Source organism: Bemisia tabaci, chromosome 1 (assembly GCF_918797505.1).
Source record: "Bemisia tabaci chromosome 1, PGI_BMITA_v3".
In the NCBI taxonomy this organism is placed as follows: domain Eukaryota; kingdom Metazoa; phylum Arthropoda; class Insecta; order Hemiptera; family Aleyrodidae; genus Bemisia; species Bemisia tabaci.
This window is the reverse complement of record NC_092793.1, coordinates 83,733,823-83,755,206: the sequence shown is the minus strand read 5'-3', so window position 1 is coordinate 83,755,206 and position 21,384 is coordinate 83,733,823. Positions and strand designations below refer to the sequence as shown.

Here is a 21,384-nt window from a genome sequence, read left to right as displayed (position 1 = left end):
GCTATCTGGGACAACGGAAGATTCGAAATCCGGCCGCGCATGAATTGGGTTTTCTTCCCAGATTTCACCTATTAATTACATGAAGATAGATATAATTGTCCTTAACAAATTCGACTTTCTTTTTTTCGAAGGGAAATTTTATTCTAGGTGCCTACGAAGCTCCAATTTCTATATGCACTTTTCAGATATTGAAAGAACTATCGAAGCACTAAATGCTGGCCGCAAAGCACAATTGTTTCCGTCAATTTTTAAGAAAGTTGTCTTTACGCGGTTTAAGTCGTAGTCCCAAGAAAGGTTTTTCGGCCCTAGGAAGAGAACGGATCAACGGATTTCAAAAATCTTTTCAGGTATTGAAAGAACTATCGAAGCACTAAATGGTAGCTGCAAAGCACAATTATCAGCATCAATAGTTTCCCGCCAAAGAAAGAAAACCGGTTTTTGGGCGTATAGTCGGCTTACTATTACTGGTTTCATGACTTCGATGGGAGAATGGTTGCCCAGATTTCAAAAATCTCTTCGGGTATCGAAAGAAGTATTGGAACAGTAAATGCTGGCGGCAAAGCACAATTGTTAGCATCTATAGTTCCCCGCAAAAGTAAAAAAACGGCTTTTGGGCGTGAAGTTGGCTTACCATTTCGTTTTTAAGTAGGTTGTAGTTTTTGAACCCTTCCTTGGTATGAGTTGAAACTTGAAGAATAATTAAGCACAATTGAAGCACTAAATGCTGGACCTATTTTTGGAATTTGGAAATAGCGCGACGCTCTGGTCCTAAAAGGAAAGCAACGTCCATATGGTTCTGTTGGCAGGTCTGATCAGAGAACAGGAGTGGGAAAACGGTCGGGTGGTCGGATGTTAGGGGAAGGATGCAGCGCGGGGAAGAAATGTCTGCTGCTTCGATCAATCACTTCCCCTACTGTCCTGTCTCGAGAAAAAGGTAGAATGAAATGGAATCCTGAGAATATATGGTATATATACCAATATCATTAATATAAACTTCGAAGGATTCAGACTTTCAGCGATTCCATCTTTTTCTATTTCACTCGAGAGGTTGCCAGATCGTGCGATAAATGTGAATATTTTACATGGATTGGAATTGGGAAAAGTGCTAAAAAAGCAACTTATCTTGCAACAGTAGAGTCCGTGAGGGACGAGAGGCTGCCTTCCCGGGAAAATCCATGATTTAGCCGGAAATGTCATTAAAACAATTGATTCCGTTTGAAGCATCAATTGTATACTAGGGGAAAGCTATTTTAAAATAATAATTGTGAATGTACACAGATGCTACAGAAAAGGAAAAAGGAAAGGAAATGAAATGAGGATATGATTACTAATATGCAATCAGAGAGAATAAAACAAAAACATCAGAGAAATTTATATGCGATGAAAGTATAAGAAAACAACACGAGTGGGCTCACTGCGATTCGGAACTCGAACTACACTATCGTTGAGCAGTTTTTAGACCCCTACGCCACCGATAATCTTCTTAAGAGGTAAAGATGAACTTTTGCTACTTCAGCAAGTCAAATCGCGGAAGGAGATTCATGGATTGTCTTTTTCCGCCACCCGATGGGATGACGTCCCAGTCAAATGCGTTTTTGGAGAAATGATCGATCCCCATCATCGCTTCATCCCCACACATCTATTCATGTGCAAATGATGGCACGCTCCGGCAACAAGGTTCTGTGACGAAATCATTTTTGCCTCCAGAGTTTCCAAAATGTATCCATCTTAGTGATCAAATGTTCAATCACTGAGAAAAATAGCTCGCGGAGCGAGCCGAATGTCACTCGCGTAGCGAGTGATCGGGGGTCCAGGGGGGCAGCCCCTTGACTGGCCGCGCTTTCTGGACGCGCTTTGCGCGTCCAGAACGGCTAGTATATATATACCAATATATATAGAGGTTAGAATTAACATTGAGCTTAATTAGCCAAAAACTTTTTTTTTATTTTCTACTTAACATCAGGACAACACAGGATTGTTAAGTATCAAGCATAAGGTGTCATTTACAAGCAAACGTTTCGGCCATTGTATCTACGGCTACGGCCTATATATATATATATATATATATATATATATATATATATATATAAATTCTAATTCCATGGTTATTTTATGTTTAATAAAGCGAACTTCATGAGTTGTTTAACCGTACATTTATTTATTTTAAACAAAAAATGAATTCGTAGATGAATTCGTTTATGAATTCGTAGATTTTCTCAAAACCCAATCAGTACCTGATGACTTTGTTTTAGCTTCATTAGACGTTGTGTCTATGTACACAAATATTTCGATAAAATTAGCCCTTGATGTTATTAAAGAAAAATGGATGACAATTGCTCCCCATACAACGTTGCCAGAGGATCAATTTTTAGCCGGCATTAAAGCATGTTTAGAGTCAACAGTATTCACTTTCGGCGAAGAATGCTTCAAGCAGATAAACGGCTTGGCAATGGGGTCACCAGTAAGCGCAAATGTTGCCAACCTGGTAATGGAGTACTTTGAAGAAAAATTATTTCAAGTGTTCTCTTATAAATTGCTATTCTATAAACGTTTTGCAGACGATATTATCTTATGCTGTCACAAAGATGATCTTGACAATGTTTTCCATTTTTTCAATAATTTTTCGAGCAATATCAAATTTACACTCGAGCGTGAAGTCAACAACTCTTTAAATTTCTTGGATGTCACTGTCATAAAAAACAGAAGGAAATTGATCACGTCATGGTTTAAAAAACCAATATTTTCTGGTAGATATCTCAATTTTTTGTCTGTGCAACCACTTCCACAAAAAATCAATGTGGTAAAAAATCTTGCAACGCGTGTATGTTTGTTGACACATCCTTTGCTCAGAAAAGACAAAATAAAAGAGGCAAAGCAATTGTTGATTGAGAATTGTTACCCGTGGTCACTTATCGAGTCAATTTTTGCAGAGGTAATAAATTCTTGCTACAACGGTTTCCCCCCTCGCAAAAATAGGGAAAAAGAAGAGACGGTGGTTGGACCATATTTGTCCTCATGTTCTGAAAAATTAAGTGCCGCAATAAAACCATTTGGATTATCGCTAGTAACAACAAATAAGTGTAATTTGAAAGGGTTTAAATCAGCTCTAAAAACCAAAATCCCAAACGAGAAAATGTCCGACGTGGTTTATGAAATCCCATGCAAAGGGTGCCCAGGGGTCTACATTGGGCAGACTTCACAGTATGTACATAAGCGCCTTGACGGACACAAGTTTAATAAGCATGAAAAAACGGCACTTAAGCAGCACGTAAAAGAAACAAACCATCAATTTGATTATGATAACACCAGGGTGCTAAAACAAGAGAAAAATGAGCAGGTCCGTTTAAATTTAGAAGGGTTAAGCATCCTCAAAAATAACAACGCTCTGAATTCACGGACGGAATTTTCCCATTTTGAGGACTATTTGGTAGGCACTGATACCTTTTAATTGTTACCCTTTGTTTTGTCGACCATTTATTAATAGCTGTAACTCAGGCAACAATGTTTGTAATGTTCGTTAGATTGTAATTATCTTTTCCTCTCTTCCCTGACCGTGTTGGGTCGGAGGACTAGGTGTTTATTTCTCGTTTTTCCTTGTTTTGTCGCCTCAGTCTCTGCCTGAAGATGGTGCGAATAATAAGCACCGAAACGTCGCATTAAAAATTTTTTGTTTAAAATAAATAAATGTACGGTTAAACAACTCATGAAGTTCGCTTTATATATATATATATATATATATAATTTCATAGATGATTGACTCAAATTTTTGGCCTCGTAACGTTTTCTTCAGCAACCCAATTTTATCGAACACAATGTTGTTCTTCATTCTATACTGAGTTTCTTTCTGAGTTGTGGAGCTTCATCTTAAAGTATCTGCGAAAATGTAACCAAAATCACTCTGAAACTGCTGCGTAAACCGTGCTTGGAATGCGAGCTTTCATCAATTATTGCCGTGGAGAGTCGAACGGGGTGGTCGGCCGACGATTGTGTTTGACATAATCTGACGTGTTCCAATACGTCCCGCTGCGTTCTATTGTTTCGATTTTCTACCTGGTCAGCACTGCCAGGTAACTTTGAGTTTCTCATCATGTTTCCTCTTAAACTGTGCCAATGCCATCAATATTAGAAACTACGTACGACGGGAGAGTGTTCCCATTAAGAACGGTAGGAGGTCCCAACTTTTTTTTCACTCAAGTTACCATTACTTTGTCAATTTTTGACCAAGTAAGTTGATCTAAGGCCAAGTCGATCTCCTTTGAACTGATCTTTCGAATGAGACCAAGATCAAGTCTCTAGCTCTCTTAGTTCTTGAATTACAAATCAGTCCGGGTACTTTTTGGACGATCTATATACAGGGTTATCCAAAAGTCACTGACTACCCCTGTAACTTTTTTCCACATTGAGATAGAAGTTTGAAACTTTGGGAATGTTCCTCGGTCTAAGATAGCAACTTTTTGGCCCCCCAAAATTTTCTGGGGCGGCTCCCCTTATAAGGGGGGCGGGGGCTAACTTTTTTTTTTCAAATGGCAACCCCCCCTTTGTGATACCTCATTCGAAAGATAATAAAAAAAGAAAATTTTTGGCGCAAACCGCAGGTCAAAATGTTCATTTTTGACATAATGGCGGCCGGTCGAAGTTCAAAATGGCGGAAATTTGGCATCTTCGTTGTTTATTGACGGATTGGTGTGAAACTCGGAATCCTGGGGTTTTTTCAGATGAGAAAAACGATTTTGACATTGGTATTCCAGAAAAGTCAGTCCTTTTCAAAATGGCGGCGGTCAAAATGGCGGCCTAGAGCGGGAAGTGGATATTTAGGCTGCATATCGTTGGATTTGCAGGAAACTTGGTTTCTGGGGGTGTTTCGGCACGAGAAGAACGACTCTTTCATTGGATATCCGAAATTTTGACAAATTCCAAAATGGCGGCGGAAAAATTGCGGGAAATCAGTTTTACGGCTGTTTACCGATGGATTTGCATGAAATTCGATATCCTGGCGGTTTTTGGCTGGATTAAAAGGAATTTTTCATTAGATTCTTGAAATATCAAATAATTTCATGCTAATCCGTCCGTAATGAGCCGTAAAACTGATTTCCCGCAATATTTCCGCCGCCATTTTGGAATTTGTCAAAATTTCAGATATCCAATGAAAGAGTCGTTCTTCTCGTGCCGAAACACCCCCAGAAACCAAGTTTCCTGCAAATCCAACGATATGCAGCTTAAATATCCACTTCCCGCTCTAGGCCGCCGTTTTGATCGCCACCATTTTGAAAAGGACTGACTTTTCTGGAAAACTAAAGCCAGAATCGTTTTTCTCATCTGAAAAAACCCTAGGATTCCGAGTTTCACACTAATCCGTCAATAAACAACGGAGATGCCAAATTTCCGCCATTTTGAACTTCGACCGGCCGCCATTTTGTCAAAAATGAACATTTTGACCTGCGGTTTGCGCCAAAAATTTTCTTTTTTTATTATCTTTCGAATGAAGTATCACAAAGGGGGGGTTGCCATTTGAAAAAAAAAGTTAGCCCCCGCCCCAGAAAATTTTGGGGAGACCAAAAAGTTGCTATCTTGGACCGAGGAACATTCCCAATGTTTCAAACTTCTATCTCAATTTGGAAAAAAGTTACAGGGGTGGTCAGTGACTTTTGGATAACCCTGTATATGTATGCTTCCACAGCGCTCTCTGGATCTCTTGCCATAATAACCGGAGTAAACTGAAAGCACCAATCATGGTTTTTTATTTGTATGTTCCAGAGGAAGCGAGGTCATTGTCATTAAAATGCAAAGAATCGTCAGTAAATGCACCCGCACCTACTGGTGGGAAATGGAGGCGAGAGAGACGACACAAGCTGGCACCTCCTCCCGATTACCCGACGCACATCCATAAAGCTAAGTAAGTTCATTTCTTTCCATTTCCGTCCATTTCGTCGTCACCTCCTTTCTTGCTCGTGTACGCTTACAAGACAGGAGAGGGGGAAGGTCCTGCTGCTTGAAACTATAGACCTGTGAATTGAACCTCAACATTAAGACTATCATATCAGTTTCGAACGATATCGGTTTCGTTTGGGACGCTTTATTGATAATCGATGATAATTGGAAGAAGTGACGATTACCGGAATAATTGACGATCATCAAAATACCAGCTACGTTTGGCGTCAGACGAATACACCAAGAGCTTCTAATTATTACAAAGGAAAAGCAGAAAAGTACACTCAGTTCCTCTGAAGTCCCAAGTTCCTCCTCTGCAAATACTCATGCACCCAAAACTTCCAGTCTTTCTTTCCCGGAACATGTAGAATAGGTATATTCCCGGAGCGATAACCTTGAAACAATTTAAGTAAATGATGATCTTCGAACCACAGACATTTTTGACAAGAAATTAGATTTAAAAAAATAGCTATCCATGTAACATGTACAATTAACTAGTCCAGTTTGATTTAGCAGTGGTTTTGTCCTAAGGTTCCACGCGCAACACATTTTGCTGTTGTAAAAATTGGAGCTACTAGGAAAGCACCACCAAAAACTTTCGTACTTTGTTTGTGGTTCTGAGTTTAAAGAAAACTGAACTATCAAAAAGAGATTCATTCTGAACTTGATTTGAAAACTAGTAATAGTCCAGGTACAATAGGAAATTTCAAAGAAAATTGCTGGCTAGCCCAATTTTTGTTTTTTAGGATTCAGTTTAGTCTCTTAAAAGTCACCGATACTTGGAGGTAATCCGCCAATTCGGGAGGGGGGGGGAGAAGGGGTTAAGGCTTTTACAGAATATCTTGAAGATACAGCAAAATAGAGAAAGGTGTTTAGGCATCGATTTTGTTCCTAACAAAATGTGCCTCAATAAGCAGGTTCATTTTTTTCCTGTACATATGACAGGACCGGTGAATCAGTTCTTCATTAATTCACCCTTTAGTTTAAAAGGAAAAGTTCTCCACCGTTCATGGAGAGTGTCTGCTTGAGTATTCAGTGCGCACCCTCTGATAATCATTTTCTGCCGTAACTCCCAAAACCAGGCTTAAAAAGAACTATTTCGGCAAATTTGAGCCTGAATTTGGTGGTCATGGCAAAAAGTAACTATGTATGGGTTCGGCACTAAGTACTTAGGTAAATCCTCTCCATCATTGGTAGAAAATATGTTTGTCTCTTGCCAATCAAGGCGTTCAGTACTCAATGAAGATTCGATCTGTCCACAGTATATCCTCCATATCCCTCTTGTAACATGACCCACCCGTAACATTTTTTTTCTGTTTATAGCCATATTTAGGAATGAGGGAAGAAATATACAGAAATAAAAATTATCATTTTTGCTTTACTAATGCAGATATTGATACTTGAACCTAAAAATTAATATGAGTATAATTGAAAAAAATCAGCTTTTCCTTGTCACTAGTAGGGCATAAAACATGCATGATACACGGTTAAATAGCTTTAAAAGTTCTTAACTTTCAAACCTAAAAATTTTGGCTGTGTTGACAATTAATGCAACAATAGCAACCTGTTCATGTGTGCCTAATTGTTTGAAAATATATTGTGCATTATACTCTCAAAAAGGTGAATATTTATTTTATTATATCCTTAAGTATGTTTGATCGTTGTCCTAATCGGTAGCAAAATGGTGACTTAACTTCAATCAATGATTTGAGAACTCCCCACCATCTAAAAATTAATGCAGAAACAGCGTACAGATTTTTACATGAGTTTGCGGATGCCTGCTAAAGAAGAATATAGAGCGTGCTTATAGGTACATGGTGTGCTTCTCCACCAATTCAACACAAACCTCGACACTTATCTGCTCCAAATGAAAAGTTGCACGATTAAATCCACCAACAACCTCAATTTAGCAGCAGCATCCTTACTGATTAATTACTATCAAAAATATTGAATTGAAAGCATTGAACAAAAAACAGAACAAAATATTTTTATAGTCAGATGCAACTTAGTACTAGTTTGGATTACCTAACTCAAATGGAAAACTGCCTGTTCTTTTTAGAGTCCCTTTATACCCAGAGTTAAGACAACTCGATTAGCAGCTGACTGGCAGCCGGCCTTGGCTGGCCATGGAGGCCGAAATGAGTGCACCCAAACGAACGATATTGAGGGATAAGGATCAGGAATCCTGCGATGTCTGTCACACAAAAACAACAACATCAACAAATTGATCAATTAAAAAGAAAATGAGATTGGTTTATGAATAATTTCTTAATCTATTTTCATTTTGGACCGATGGCAATAACAATTTACTCTTGATAAACCACAATTAGGTAATATTTTCATTATTCTTGTTCACATTCAAGGTACCGCCATCTTGGTGCACTCGTTTCGGCCTCCATGAGCGAGAACCAATCAGAATTGGATTTTTTTTTTAGGCCACTTTCAGCCTAACCCTGGCCCAACCAAAAGTGAGTTGTCTTAACTCTGGGTATAAAGGGACTCAAGTTTTTTTGGCGAACAGAATAGCCGGCCGGCTTGCCCCTTTCATCGGCCCTTCTTAGAGCCACCACTTCCCAGAGCACCACTTCTGGCCATTGGTCGTATTGATGACTCCCGACGTGAATACGAACATCTTTCTGATTCACTTCATTCAAGCCATCTCACCTCAAGGACACGCTCAACCTTCTCTCAAGTCATCTGTACTTAAGCACCCAAATCTTTCACTGGAACAGTCATGTTGATCATTCTAGCATGAGCATTGAACAGATCCAGGATCACCGCATCGTTTCATCTCCCTCTGGCGCGCAAATCAACACGCTCCAGCAAGTTGCAGCAGAACACAGCACAGCAACACAGCGAGGTTGTCCCGAGCATCAACCTCTTTGCGCGGAAAGATGAAACTCACACCACTTCGAGCGCATGTCACCCGATCCGAATGGCTCTCCCTGGCACGTTGACACTCACCTTCTATCCTTCTCATCACTCAGCCATTCCTCAACTTTCCATCCACCTTACACACCTTTCCCAATTTTTTCACCACTCCAACATCCAATTTCATCATTCACTGCTCCAACCACCCACAGAGACTCCGTCTCATCGGCAGGGAAGCACTGTGGCGGCCAATCACCGCTCACCTCTGGCAGTGCATCCCGCGCTCGCTCCTGATTGGCCGATGCAGTCTCAACCAGGGCTATACAAGTCGCAAGCTCACCACTTCAAGTCACTCTGCTCCCGTCATTCTAGAAAGTATAGAAGGTTAGAGGCCCAACTCAATGCTAAGAAATTGAAACAGAAACGCTCGCAGTGCGCTCGCTGGCAACGTACGCAACTACCATTTTCTATTGTTATCCAGTGACTGGCGGCGGGTATGTTGTTGCCGGACCACCCTCACGTAGGCAATTTTTCATACATCGCCCTTCCGCGACTCTCGCTTGGCCAATCAGCGCTGTAGTACGGGGATCCCGCTCGCCGCGCACTCTCGCGCCAACGCATGCAACTTCTTGCTCACGGCTCAACTTCTGTTTCAATTCTTCTCTATCCAGTCGCATAGAGGAAAAAAAGGAGGTGTTTGCATCTTAAGGTTTGTTTACCCTATGACGTAGGTCGGTACAACCTGGCCAGTGAAATCCGGAATTCGAAGTATGAAAAACTGACCATAATGTCCGATTTTTTTGCTTAAATCAACTCATGATATAATTTCAAGCACTTTTTGTAGAATGACTTTTTTCCATAAATTACTCAATTTCCAAGAAAATCGATGATAAACTCGTTGTACCGTCCTACGTCATCCAAGATGCCCGAAATGCAAACACCTCCTTCTTTTTCTCTATGATCCAGTCAGGCCTCTAACCCTCTATACTCTCTGCGTTAGTCACACGGATCACACCTCTCATCCAGCACGCGGACATCATGAAGCCGGCCGGCTTGCCCCTTTATAGCTTCACTTCTGGTCATTGGCTATACATGAAATACCTGCGGCTCAGGGATCATCCGACGTGGGTCCTACTACAATTTTCGGTATTTTTTATATCAATGACTCCTCTATCAATTGTAAAATTGATGGAAAACGCTTCAATGCATTAAATAGATTTTCTAAAACGGAAGGGCGCAAACTCTATTTTTTTTTTTTTTTTTTAAAAAATCCTTTTACCCTAATTTCAAGTTTCAAGTTTCAAGTAGCCCTCCCTAGAATGAATATTTTTTTTACAGATCTTTAACCATTCCATGCTTTGCAAATATATCCTTTAGCAGTGGATACACTGTACCCTTTTTCTACACCAAAGAAGAGAAAATTGAGAAAAGCTTAAATAGAGTTGTATTCAAACAGACCAGTAGATAGGGTGAAAAATATAATCCTACAATTAGGTACATATATTTTAGTTAAAATTTTGTGTGAGACACATTTAAGACGTGTAAAATCTTCTAAAATCAGCTGATGAGACCGGTATTAGCGTTCGAAGGTTACTTTATAGTCAGTCTATTCAAATTTTCTTTTCGTGAGAAAATTCAAATTCAATGCGGGTCGAATTGGAGATGAAAAATAAGAAAATTCAGTTGACAAATTAACAGTATTAAGTTCAGTTGAGAATAGTTACTTAGGACACAAATTTTGTTGAGAAAAATTCAGCGCACTGATATAAACTCTTCCTCTATAAAACGTTTTCGGTAAAAAAATCAAGGCATAAGGGAATGCATACAGCATGCCATGTAGACAGGATGTCCTCGGTCAATGCTGTCCACTTGGTCTTTTCTCTTCCTTGGAAAAAAATAAGTACCTAACATCGTTGAATTTTGAACTAACCCAATTGGTTTCGTTTCTCTAACAGCTTGAATGGAGAGTCTTTACCTCTTGACATGTCTGTGAGCAGAAAAATGAGGGGTTCTCCCCCATCTTATTCCCAAAGTATTGCTGCAGCACATCGGCCAACTGTCATCATAGCATCATCTCCTTCCTCTTCTCCAGCCTCTGGTAAGTCAGAGGAAAGCGATCTACTAGCTTACTGTTCTCTTGTCCTTCTAAAGGATAGACTACACTCATTTTGATTTGTAGACTTGTGTCAATAAATAACTCAAATAATTAACAACAATTAATAATAAACGATAATTAACAATTAATAAACAATTAATAATTAACAATAATTAATAATACACCTAAATATCTTATGTTCTCAAAAGATTATATTTAGCATGCAGATAATGTCAGTAAGGGTGAAGGATATTTCAACACTTCTGTTTTCATATTGAATAAATTTGATAAAAGTCATTAAAAAGATGGGACACAGTGAAAAAATCAGGAAGCTCTATCAAAAGCCATGCTCACTAGAGTGTAGTACCCAGACATTGGCTAGAAATTTAGATGAAATAAAATTCTTAGATTATATTTCAGTATGTCATGATCTTTAGATTTATGATTGAATCGTTTTCAATCAATATCACCACTAACAATTAGCAATCGGCAATTAAAAACTTACTCTCATTTGCAGATGCTGGTGGCATGTGCGACCCAGTAATCGATGAACACTTTCGTCGATCATTAGGCAAAGATTATAGCAGTGTTTTTCCAGAAAAACAAACCAACTGCCCAAGCAACTCTTCGAGTAGGATTAGTGATGCCTCAGGTGATGACTCTAATGATGTCTCAGCATCATCTCTTTCTGGTGAGTACCATTTTGATCTATTCCTATTTTCTTTCTTGAAGGAACATTCTGTTGTATAGCAATCTTATACTTTTTTGTTTTCTTTCACTTTTTCATGAATATCCATCACAATGAAATCTTTTCAAAAAAGTTAGTAAATCTCTACCCTTTTGTAGTAAAGAATTTACTATACACTTTATCAGTGATTTTTTTGCTGTATACCTTGTTTGTTTGTGTTGATGGCCACCGCCAAATGGGCTGCATTCTGCACTGCAGGATCTGCAGTAGGGAGCTAGCTCACTTTAAAAGAAAAATTTTTGCCATTTCTCTACGCAGATAAGTGATTTTATGTCTGAGAAATAGTAGTTCTTCACTGCGAAATGTAGGCCAAAGTATCACTATAAAACGGCCATTTTTTTCAAGTTTGAGGACTTTGACCAATTTTTTCTTTCATTTTCGGATGAGAAATATCATGGGGGAAACACAATGGGTGTTTACTAGGGTGTCGTTTAAAATGAGAAAACGAGAATTTTAAAACCGTCTTTCTTGAATCAGATCTCCCAGGTGTAAAAACAAGCTAAAAGGATTGTGGGTTCAATTAGTTAATATTAATCCATGCTACGGTGGCTCAGAAGTTGAGCGGCACAAGTCTTATTTGCGCATACTGCATTTGTGAATCACGTAGCGGGTCCTGTGAGGCACTCAATCATTCATGATTCAAGAAGTGGGACTTGTCAAGAGATCTGGTAGTATTTGAAACAGCATTACTGTACTATCCAGCCTTTCCACGGTGTTTCTCACGAAGGTTTTGTGTGATAGTTTGGTGTTTGCTGTTTTTGCTCGTGATCATTACCAGTCTTCAAATCAGTTATGTTCTTTTGAGAAAGAATGAAGTATGAAAACAATTGTTAAAAAGAAACCACTGTCAGATAGCCAAAGAACCCCGCACAGAGCATGGGCTCAGCAGCTCTCTATGGAAGTCGATGAAACTTTAATAGATTGATATAAAGTTCATAACTAAGGGAAAGTCAAAAAATTAGCTCATTTTAGCGAGTAGAAGCCGATTTATTTGCAATTGAATCTGGACTATTTTCTATCATGCCGCAGCATTCCGAGTCCCCTTTCTTCTCGTTGTTCGGCGTTCTCAATCAGACCTCACGTCACTCACGTGTAGATAGGTGCTTGCTTATGCGCTCGGCCGGTGCGAATGCCGTACTCCCTTCCTCTCCCCGCATCTGTCCTTTCTGTCTCAGCTACTACATTTCAGATTAAACCGGCCGGCTGCGCCGGCAAGGGAGAGGTGCGAGAAGCAGGGAACTCCATATCGCACAGCCCGAACGGAGCGTCCTAAGGAAAGGAGTGAGTGTAAACAATGCGACATCATAGTTACCTACCGTGGGGAGAGGGGGTTTCCTGGCGGAAGTGCTCAAGCAAGGTAAGACGACACGGAGAATGTACCTCCGCCGCACCGAAAATAGTCCGGGTTCAATCGCGAGTATCTCGGCTTCTACTCGCAAAAGTGAGCTAATTTTTTGGCATTCCCTTAATTATGAACTTCATATCAATCTATCAAAGTTTCATCGACTTTCATAGAGAGCCGCTGAGCCCATGCTCTGTGCGGGGTTCTTTATAAGAAAATCTAAATTAATTTTTAGCCCCTATTCACTTCAGTACCCACCATGAATTGAAAATTTATGTTATTCCCATCAACAAGCTAAAATCAACTTAACCTTTCATCTATTGGTCCATCTTATATCATTAAATGATTGGAAAGGGTGGAAAGGACAAACCAAACTTAGAGTTGCCGCCAGTCTGGAAAACCGGGAAAGTTGGAGGATTTAAGAAGACCAAGAATTGCCTGAGGCATGGAATTTTTGACACATCTACTGATCACTAAAATTTATCACTGATATTTCAACTGTTTACCCTTCTGGTCATTTTTAAAGTTTGTTATATTTTAACCTGCTACTGAATGCCTTTATTTATCATTTGACATCGAAGCAAGAAAATTTTCGTCCTAAGTTTAGCGAAAATTAGCATAATTTAAGAAGAAGAAAAAGGTGGAATGTTTGTTTAAAGGTTAGAGAAAGTCAAGGAATTAGAAAATTTTGGAATCAGGGAGAAGCAAAAATAGTCAGGGAAAATCAGGGAATTTGAAGAAAAATAAATGATGGCAACCCTGCAAACGTTATGCCATGGTTTTTATTATTATTATTTTTATTTCCTATTTATTTGGAAAAACCTGCATCACTCTGGCTCTGGATTCACATTTCTAGTCCCAAACGCAGCTCATCATTAATCAATTACCTTCAAGTTCTCATGATCTCAATTTCGCTGGGGGAGGGGGGATTTACACAGTCAGATGATGGCAGTGATTCACATGAGCATTGAATAATACTTAGGATGCAACATACTTTTGAAGAAAAACATGACACCATGACACCGCTCAACCAACGTTTGAGCGACCGCTCAAACGGCAACAGTGAGTCCTTGGTGCAGGTTATTTCTGGGCAATTTTGGAGAGAATCAGAAGATAAGCTTTAAACATGTATTAATTGGAAAAATGGTGCTCAAGATATTTCAGTTCAAAGCTCATCGTTCTCAGAAAGTCTTGAGGAGCCCCCCGGTTTCTAGAAATCAAAGAACTTCACCTGCCCCTTATCGCTGATTTATTCCATTCTGTCATTTTCCTATCTCATTTATTAAAGCTGAACTAACGAAATGGATCAACACTGAGTATCTTAAAAACTTGGTGAAATGAAGTGGAAATCAAGGGTGGAAAATAGTAATAGAATCGTTCCATTGGAGCGCGTAAACTCGTGCGTAGAAGTACGCTGACTAAACAGATTGACTGCTGAAACATCATGATTACATCACAGCCTGAAAATTCAATCGCTCACATCTCTGCGTTGAGGCAGAATTTTCAATCTGGACTGGTTAGGCATGTCTCTGTGTCGTATTGGCTATTGATTTCCGCCTTAATCTGGATGTCTACTTTGGGCTGCTGTCCCCTTTAAATTGGAAATATTCCCACCTAATGGTCCCATACTGCACATGCAAAGTAATAAATGGGCACTGGTTCTTTTCGTGGCTTGCTAGTGGTGTTGCCCCAGGGATCAAAGTGTCCTGAATACTTTTTGACAGATGTTCTCTTTTAAATATACCTATGTTCCCTTGTACCTTTATTGCCTGTTTTACATTATTCGCTCCACCGATCTCATATTCTCTTTCTTGATCTTTTGGCTTTTTTTTAGTGGATGATCATTTTGCCAAAGCTTTGGGAGAAACATGGATTCTTTTACAACAGCAGCAGCAAGCAGCCAGTAAACTAAAAGGGGCAAAACCTGAAAAGGAAGAACTTCGTGTTAAATCACCAAGCAAAAGCCTTACTGCCAACAAAACAGAAAATTTCGAATCAATCCTACCTGAAATTCAAAAAGAAAATTCAATTCAAGATTCCAAGTCTCTTTTAAGGCACCGCACTGACAAAGTGATACCACCTTAGCTGTATTTTTGGAGCTGAACTATAATATTCTTGGGTCTTGATGGTTATAGTATTGTATTACATGGTATAATCCTAAGAAAATTTTTAAGCACAGCTTAACAAATTCAAACAAGGGAAGTCCCCAAGCTGTCGTTTCTTATTTTCCACGTTATTGGAATTTTTTTCTCTGTCTCATTATCTGTCCTGTAGACTCCAAGAACAGTTTAAAAATTTGGTAAAGGAACTACATTTGGAATACCAAGAAACTCAGTGCTAGCTACAGTCAATTTATTTGAAATGGTGTACCTTAAGCCCAGGCACGTATCCAGGATTTTGTTTCGGGGGAAGGGGGCCTTGTGGGGTCCCTGTACTACCGGGGGGTCTGGGGGGTACGGAATACTCCCCAGTCCAGAGGGGGGTCCTCCCCTGGAAAATTTTAAAATTTTGCAATCTAATTAGACGCGTTCTGAGGCTTCCGTGACGCAGATTGTCCATCGATGTCTGCAGAAAAATTATGTTTCCTTTTTGAACTTTCAGCAAAAAATGTATTTATGCATTCAAAAAGATCCTGAAAATATTTACAATCATAATTCTATTTGGACGCACATCGAGGCTTCCCTTACGCAGATTTTCCATCGATGTCTGCAGAAAAATTACGTTTCCTTTTTGAACTTTCAGCAAAAAATGCATGTATGCATTCAAAAAGATCATGAAAATTTGTGCAATTTTAACTCTAGTTGGACGCATTTCGAGGCTTCTGTAACACAGATTTATCATAAATTTATGCAGAAAAATTATGCTATTTTTTACTTTAACACAAAATACTTTCGAATTATATGCATTCAATACATCTAGAAAATTTTTGAAATTTTAACTATTTGAACGCATTTCGAGGCTTCCGTGACGCAGATTTTTCATCAGTGTCTGCAGAAAAATTACGTTTCCTTTTTGAACTTTCAGCAAAAAATGCATGTATGCATTCAAAAAGATCATGAAAATTTGTGCAATTTTAACTCTAGTTGGACGCATTTCGAGGCTTCTGTAACACAGATTTATCATAAATTTATGCAGAAAAATTATGCTATTTTTTACTTTAACACAAAATACTTTCGAATTATATGCATTCAATACATCTAGAAAATTTTTGAAATTTTAACTATTTGAACGCATTTCGAGGCTTCCGTGACGCAGATTTTTCATCAGTGTCTGCAGAAAAATTACGTTTCCTTTTTGAACTTTCAGCCACAAAGACTTTTAAAATACATGCATTCAAAAAATCTTGAACATTTTTGAAATTTTAACTCTTTTTGGACGCATTTTGAAGCTTCTGTAACATAGATTTTTCATGAATTTATGCAGAAAAATTATGTTTTTTTTTTTTTACTTTAACACAAAATACTTTCGATTTGTTACATTCAACAAAGCTGGAAAATTTTTGAAATTCCAACTCTATTTGGACGCATTTTGAGGCTTTGCTGACGAAAATTTTAGTAATGAACACGGTGTTTTCATTTAAGACTACATTAAAGGAGATGAATAACTTCAACGGTCTCAAACTTCTTCATTTCTCGCACTTTTTCATCTTTTGTCTCCACTTTCCTTCCCTCTTTTCTCCCTTTTTTTTGGTTAGGGGGGGGGGGGGGGCTTGAGCCCCCCAAGCCCCCCCTGGATACCTGCCTGCTTAAGGCCTCCTGAGCACAAAGAGCTTTCCTAGTGAACTACCTATGTGCCCATTTCAAGCCAATTTTCAGTATCTATGCAAAATATGTAGTGGAAACTTTGTAACACTCTATCTATGATCAAGGAGAGCTTTTGTTTCCAAACCGTGTTTCCAAACCGCCAGGGAGATAAAACAGACGAAAATAATCAAATTCCTTCAAATGATAACAGTATTCAGCACAGCGTCCACATTTCTTTAGCATCAGTCTCACATCTCCATCAGATAGTGCGTGTGAGGAGGCTGAAAATTTCACTTTTCAGCTCTGCTTTTCTTGAGATCGGCAACATCCAAAGCTTGATTTTAAATGCTCATCTTCCTCGAGAGGTCGTAATGAACATCATATTAAATACCATTGAAATTTGGTCGATGCCAACAATCTAAAACTGATAGATAGAGGTGATCCTATGCTATGCCCATGGTGAATTTCATAACACATCAGAAGCTTCAATTAGGTTAGGACAAGGATTGTTGGTTTCCCTGGTTTCTTTTGGGGATGTTTCTACATAAACACGTAAATAAAATTCGGATCCAACTGTTTCAAAAGCTGTGTCCGGGTATGAAACCTAGCCATTCTTCAAGTGAGTCTACTCTAAAAATTTCAGCGCTAAATCTTTTACTGTGAAAGTTCCTGTAAGGTCCCATGTTATTGCGATTTTGGCGAGAATAGTAATTGGACAAATCCACTCTCCTCCCGCCTATTGAACGACCGCTTCATGAGGGGTACTTTTTTTGTAAGCCACCATCGATCTACAGTTTCTGTATCGTTGGCTGGCCCTTTTTTTTAAATACTTTGGGAGTCCTTCAAGCTTTGTGTATGTGTCACGCTAGGGTGGCCCTTTGGTTATAATATCCAACTTTTTGAAACCTTATCCCCTGAATCGTCGCTCATTAATGTAAAATGAATCCACCCTGAAAACTGGCATGATCAGATGAAATTTTAAGCTGTCGATGTCCTGTCAAAATTTCGGCGCTCGGCTTCGCTCCGCGCAGGTTTTTTTTAAACATAACGACTTTCCAAAAAATATCTACCACGAAATAAACAGTTTTTTGTGTCTCCTGAACAATTTGGTTTTCTGGATTTGTGCTCTTTTTGTATTTAGTGATTCACATTATTCTGTGATAAAAACTATTGAACCTCATCTGAATCTTAACTACGATAATAATGGATAGGGTGTCAATAAATATATAAAAAACAGTGAAACCTCTATCAACTTTAATGACATACTTTGTGGAAAGAACACTTTATAATTGGGTATGTTCCTAATGTCTTCGTTCAGTAAAAAGACTAATATTGTTTTAGCAGCTTAATTACATTTTATCCGTCTTACAATGTGTTTCCTTAGCACACCATTTTTTATTTTATTTCTGATTTAAATGATTGATTTCATAGGGTTCTTTCACATTACCGTAAATAGAGCAATTTAATATAAATAACTAAATATAAACTCTTAAGGTAATGAAACCAGCCTTGAGCAACCGTACTTCAATTTTTAGCAATTTTTGTATGAACAGTTCCTGCTTTCGGCAGCTTTGCCCTCAAGTACAATGAACATTTGAATTCGAGCCTCTGCACAGCAAAGTGGATGCTAGTGGAAGTGAGTCTGAGGCTGACGAGACCTGCTTCCAGTTTTTGGATGTGCACCCATTTCATACGTCATCCATCAAGCCAATCCGACCAATTGTCAACCTCCATTCCTTTCATTAAACTGGAAACTGAGTATGCTACTAGGTGAGAGTAATATAATACAAAAAATTCCGCATCCGCTTACAATGGAAGACGCCTTTATGTTCCCGGCGCAAGAACCGTGGCGCTAGATTTGAATTTCAGCACCTTTCCAGTCTTGACGTCTCTTCCAGTCAGTCAAAATATGATAGTCTGCTATTGATAAAATTAACAAAGAGCCACCTCACTAGAAGTATATGAATTTTCACTCAACGAATTTCTTGCACAATATTTGCTCATTTTAATCAATAGCCGACAGTCCTATTTATTTTGGGCTGTAACTGCAAAGCTGTTAAAATTCATATCTCGCCCCACGGCTCTAGCGGCGGGAATGAAGAGCTGCGTTTCTGTCAAAGGGGTTGAGAGTAGCATATACCTACATTTCACTTACTTCGGTATGGAACACTTTAAAACAGTGTCCCATAATGAAGCAGTTGTCATGAAATAGTTGTATAATTTCTTAAGCAGAATATGGGTGGTTTTCACCCACCTGAAGTTGAAAGTAAAGTGCTGGATTTGATGGTAATTAACAATGAAATTAGTTTTACTTGCTCCCATTTCAGAGGATTTATTTCTCATATGGGGGAAACCTGTCACAGTATTGGTCCCTATCAACCCGTTGCCAGCCCTGATGTTTTAGTACCTATCCCCCAGTGCCACAGTGCTTTTTGCTCTTTTACTGTCTTATCAAGATTTGCTCATATCCAACTCAAACTTTGTGTACGTATGTAAAATTACTTTAGCTGTGAGCCTATAATCGCTTGTCAAATCAAGCAGCGTGGCCTCTGGTGAACCTTTTTTTCACCGGGGCCCCTGCTAGTCACCCGTTTATCCCAGAGGATTAGCAATGTTCTGTCCCTTTCTGTCACACTTAGGGCAGCTTCCTGCCCCTCTCCCTCTCACAAAAAAAAACGATAAGTCAGTGGTGTGTTTTCCACTTAGGTCATACTAGTCGGGAGCCGCAAATATGCACACTACTGTTGGCCTTGTGAGAACCTAGCAACTGCATTTAATTAAAACAACCGGAGTGGTACCTATGGAATGCTTAATTCTGATTGATAGCACTGACAGCAAGGGAGGCAACGTATTAATCTATGATTTATATACATGAGATCATCTCTCTAGAAATTTTTTCATCTAATACTATCCATTTAATCGCTCTTTATGTTTCTCCGCAGAATCCGAATGTTAAAAAAAATTAATGAGAACTTGTTTAAGAGACCCACATGTTGACTTTCTGTCGTAGCCATTGGTGCCTGGTACTGTAAAGTAGAAGTTCTCATTGCTGAGGGAAAAAGCCCCTGAAGAGAAAACCTCACCTAATTAAGTTATGGTGTCTGGAATAATACAAGTTGTTACTTAAAGGAAGACAACTGCAGATGTGTTTCGAGTCTAATTAGACCAACCATCAGCCCAGGGTTGCCTTCTGATCCACTCCTTCCAATTTCAAAGAGGTAATGAGAACTGGACTGATAATTTGGCATGCGGCTGTAGCAGCTTGGCAAGCCAGTGCTACCATGTACAAGAATAGGTGTAAAGCTCTTCTCAGATTAGGAACCAAGGTGTCAACATAACACTGAAGCCATTGATGTTGTTTTTGTAAAACAGAAATATTCACCACAAAGGAAAACACTTACTAAGAGCAAATTTTCCTCTGTAGAGGTCTAGTCATTACCATGAGGATAGCAATCGTGCAGGCTTACTTCAGATTTTATTTGACCCATCGTCCGATTAGCAAAGCCTTCTCAGTCTCTGCTTCCAGGCTCAGAGGGGTCATTAAAATTCTGGCAAGGGAATGCACCGCCATGTAGCCGAACTTAGTCAAATACCTAATCTGAGAGGTTATAGTGAATCGATTCCTCATCAAATCGTCAAATGTAATTCTGATATATAGCATTTGGAAAAAGTATTTTTTCTGCGAGTTGACTTGACCTTAAAATCGCAAGTTAAAAATCTGTTTTAATGTGTGCGGAAAGTCATTTCCCAGTAGAATCGACGAGTTAAGGTTGCAACCCTGAGTTTTACACCCAACCTTATTCATCAGGAATTTTTTCAGCGCCCAAACATTTTTCTGCTGGGAGGGGGGTGGGGAGCCTCTTGATTTTTCACGGTCATATCTTTTCAGGTTCTGATTCTAAGAATGACCTAAAATTCCTGTTAATTTATTTTTAAAATCAAGCATTCCTTGCATTGTATCAATGTGTCTGTATTATTGCCTTGGTTGAAAAGTGTTTTAATCTAATATACTTTTATCACTTGACTCTAGTTCCTCTGGTTAAATCGATTGGATGTCACAGAGTAAAACTAAGACCTTTTTAAATATCATATACTTAATAATTGAATCTGTTCGACCATTTGCTACTTTGTAAAACCCCCTGTGTGGGTGGATGGATCCATTCTAATTGAATCGGCTCGTGCGAAAACCGCTAATGTCCATTTTTTTTCAATTTTGAGATTTTAGGGTTAAAATGCTCTCGGAGGTCAGACACACTCATTAATGTAGTGAAAATAATTGTTCTTTAGGTTTGAAGCCCTTTTCAGGGGGGGCCATGGTCCGAATCATGAGAAAACCGTTAATGTCCATCTTTCGTTATATGTCTCATTATACTGTACAACAAACCAAAATAAAAAAATGTCTCCTGGACGAAATTAGTGATCATTATGCATACTAAGGCGCTGAATCCGAATATGACCTCCGTTTTTTTCCATTACCCTCCAATTTTCCGGAAAAGCCGATTTTACTCGGAAAAATGGTCATTTTGGGGCATATTCGGTGTTTTTCCCACTGCTATCCCCTGCATAATGTAGGTAAAAATTTTCGTAGCTACGAGATTCAATTATGCCGATGACTTTTTAACTGATGAGTTCGGAAATGACCTTAATTTTTCCCGTT

General features: G+C 39.0%; 1 protein-coding gene across 1 annotated transcript in view; it reads left to right on the top strand.

The window, feature by feature from the left end:
- Positions 1 to 17,907, top strand: part of LOC109030723 (uncharacterized) — a 58,312-nt gene extending 40,405 nt beyond the window's left edge. The window contains exons 3-6 of the mRNA XM_019041821.2: positions 5,755 to 5,893; positions 10,755 to 10,897; positions 11,412 to 11,585; positions 14,819 to 17,907. Of these exons, the coding sequence (XP_018897366.2) occupies positions 5,755 to 5,893; positions 10,755 to 10,897; positions 11,412 to 11,585; positions 14,819 to 15,069 (707 nt within the window). The 3' untranslated portion in view covers positions 15,070 to 17,907. The remainder of the gene's footprint in view (positions 1 to 5,754; positions 5,894 to 10,754; positions 10,898 to 11,411; positions 11,586 to 14,818) is intronic.
- Positions 17,908 to 21,384: the final 3,477 nt, after the last annotated feature.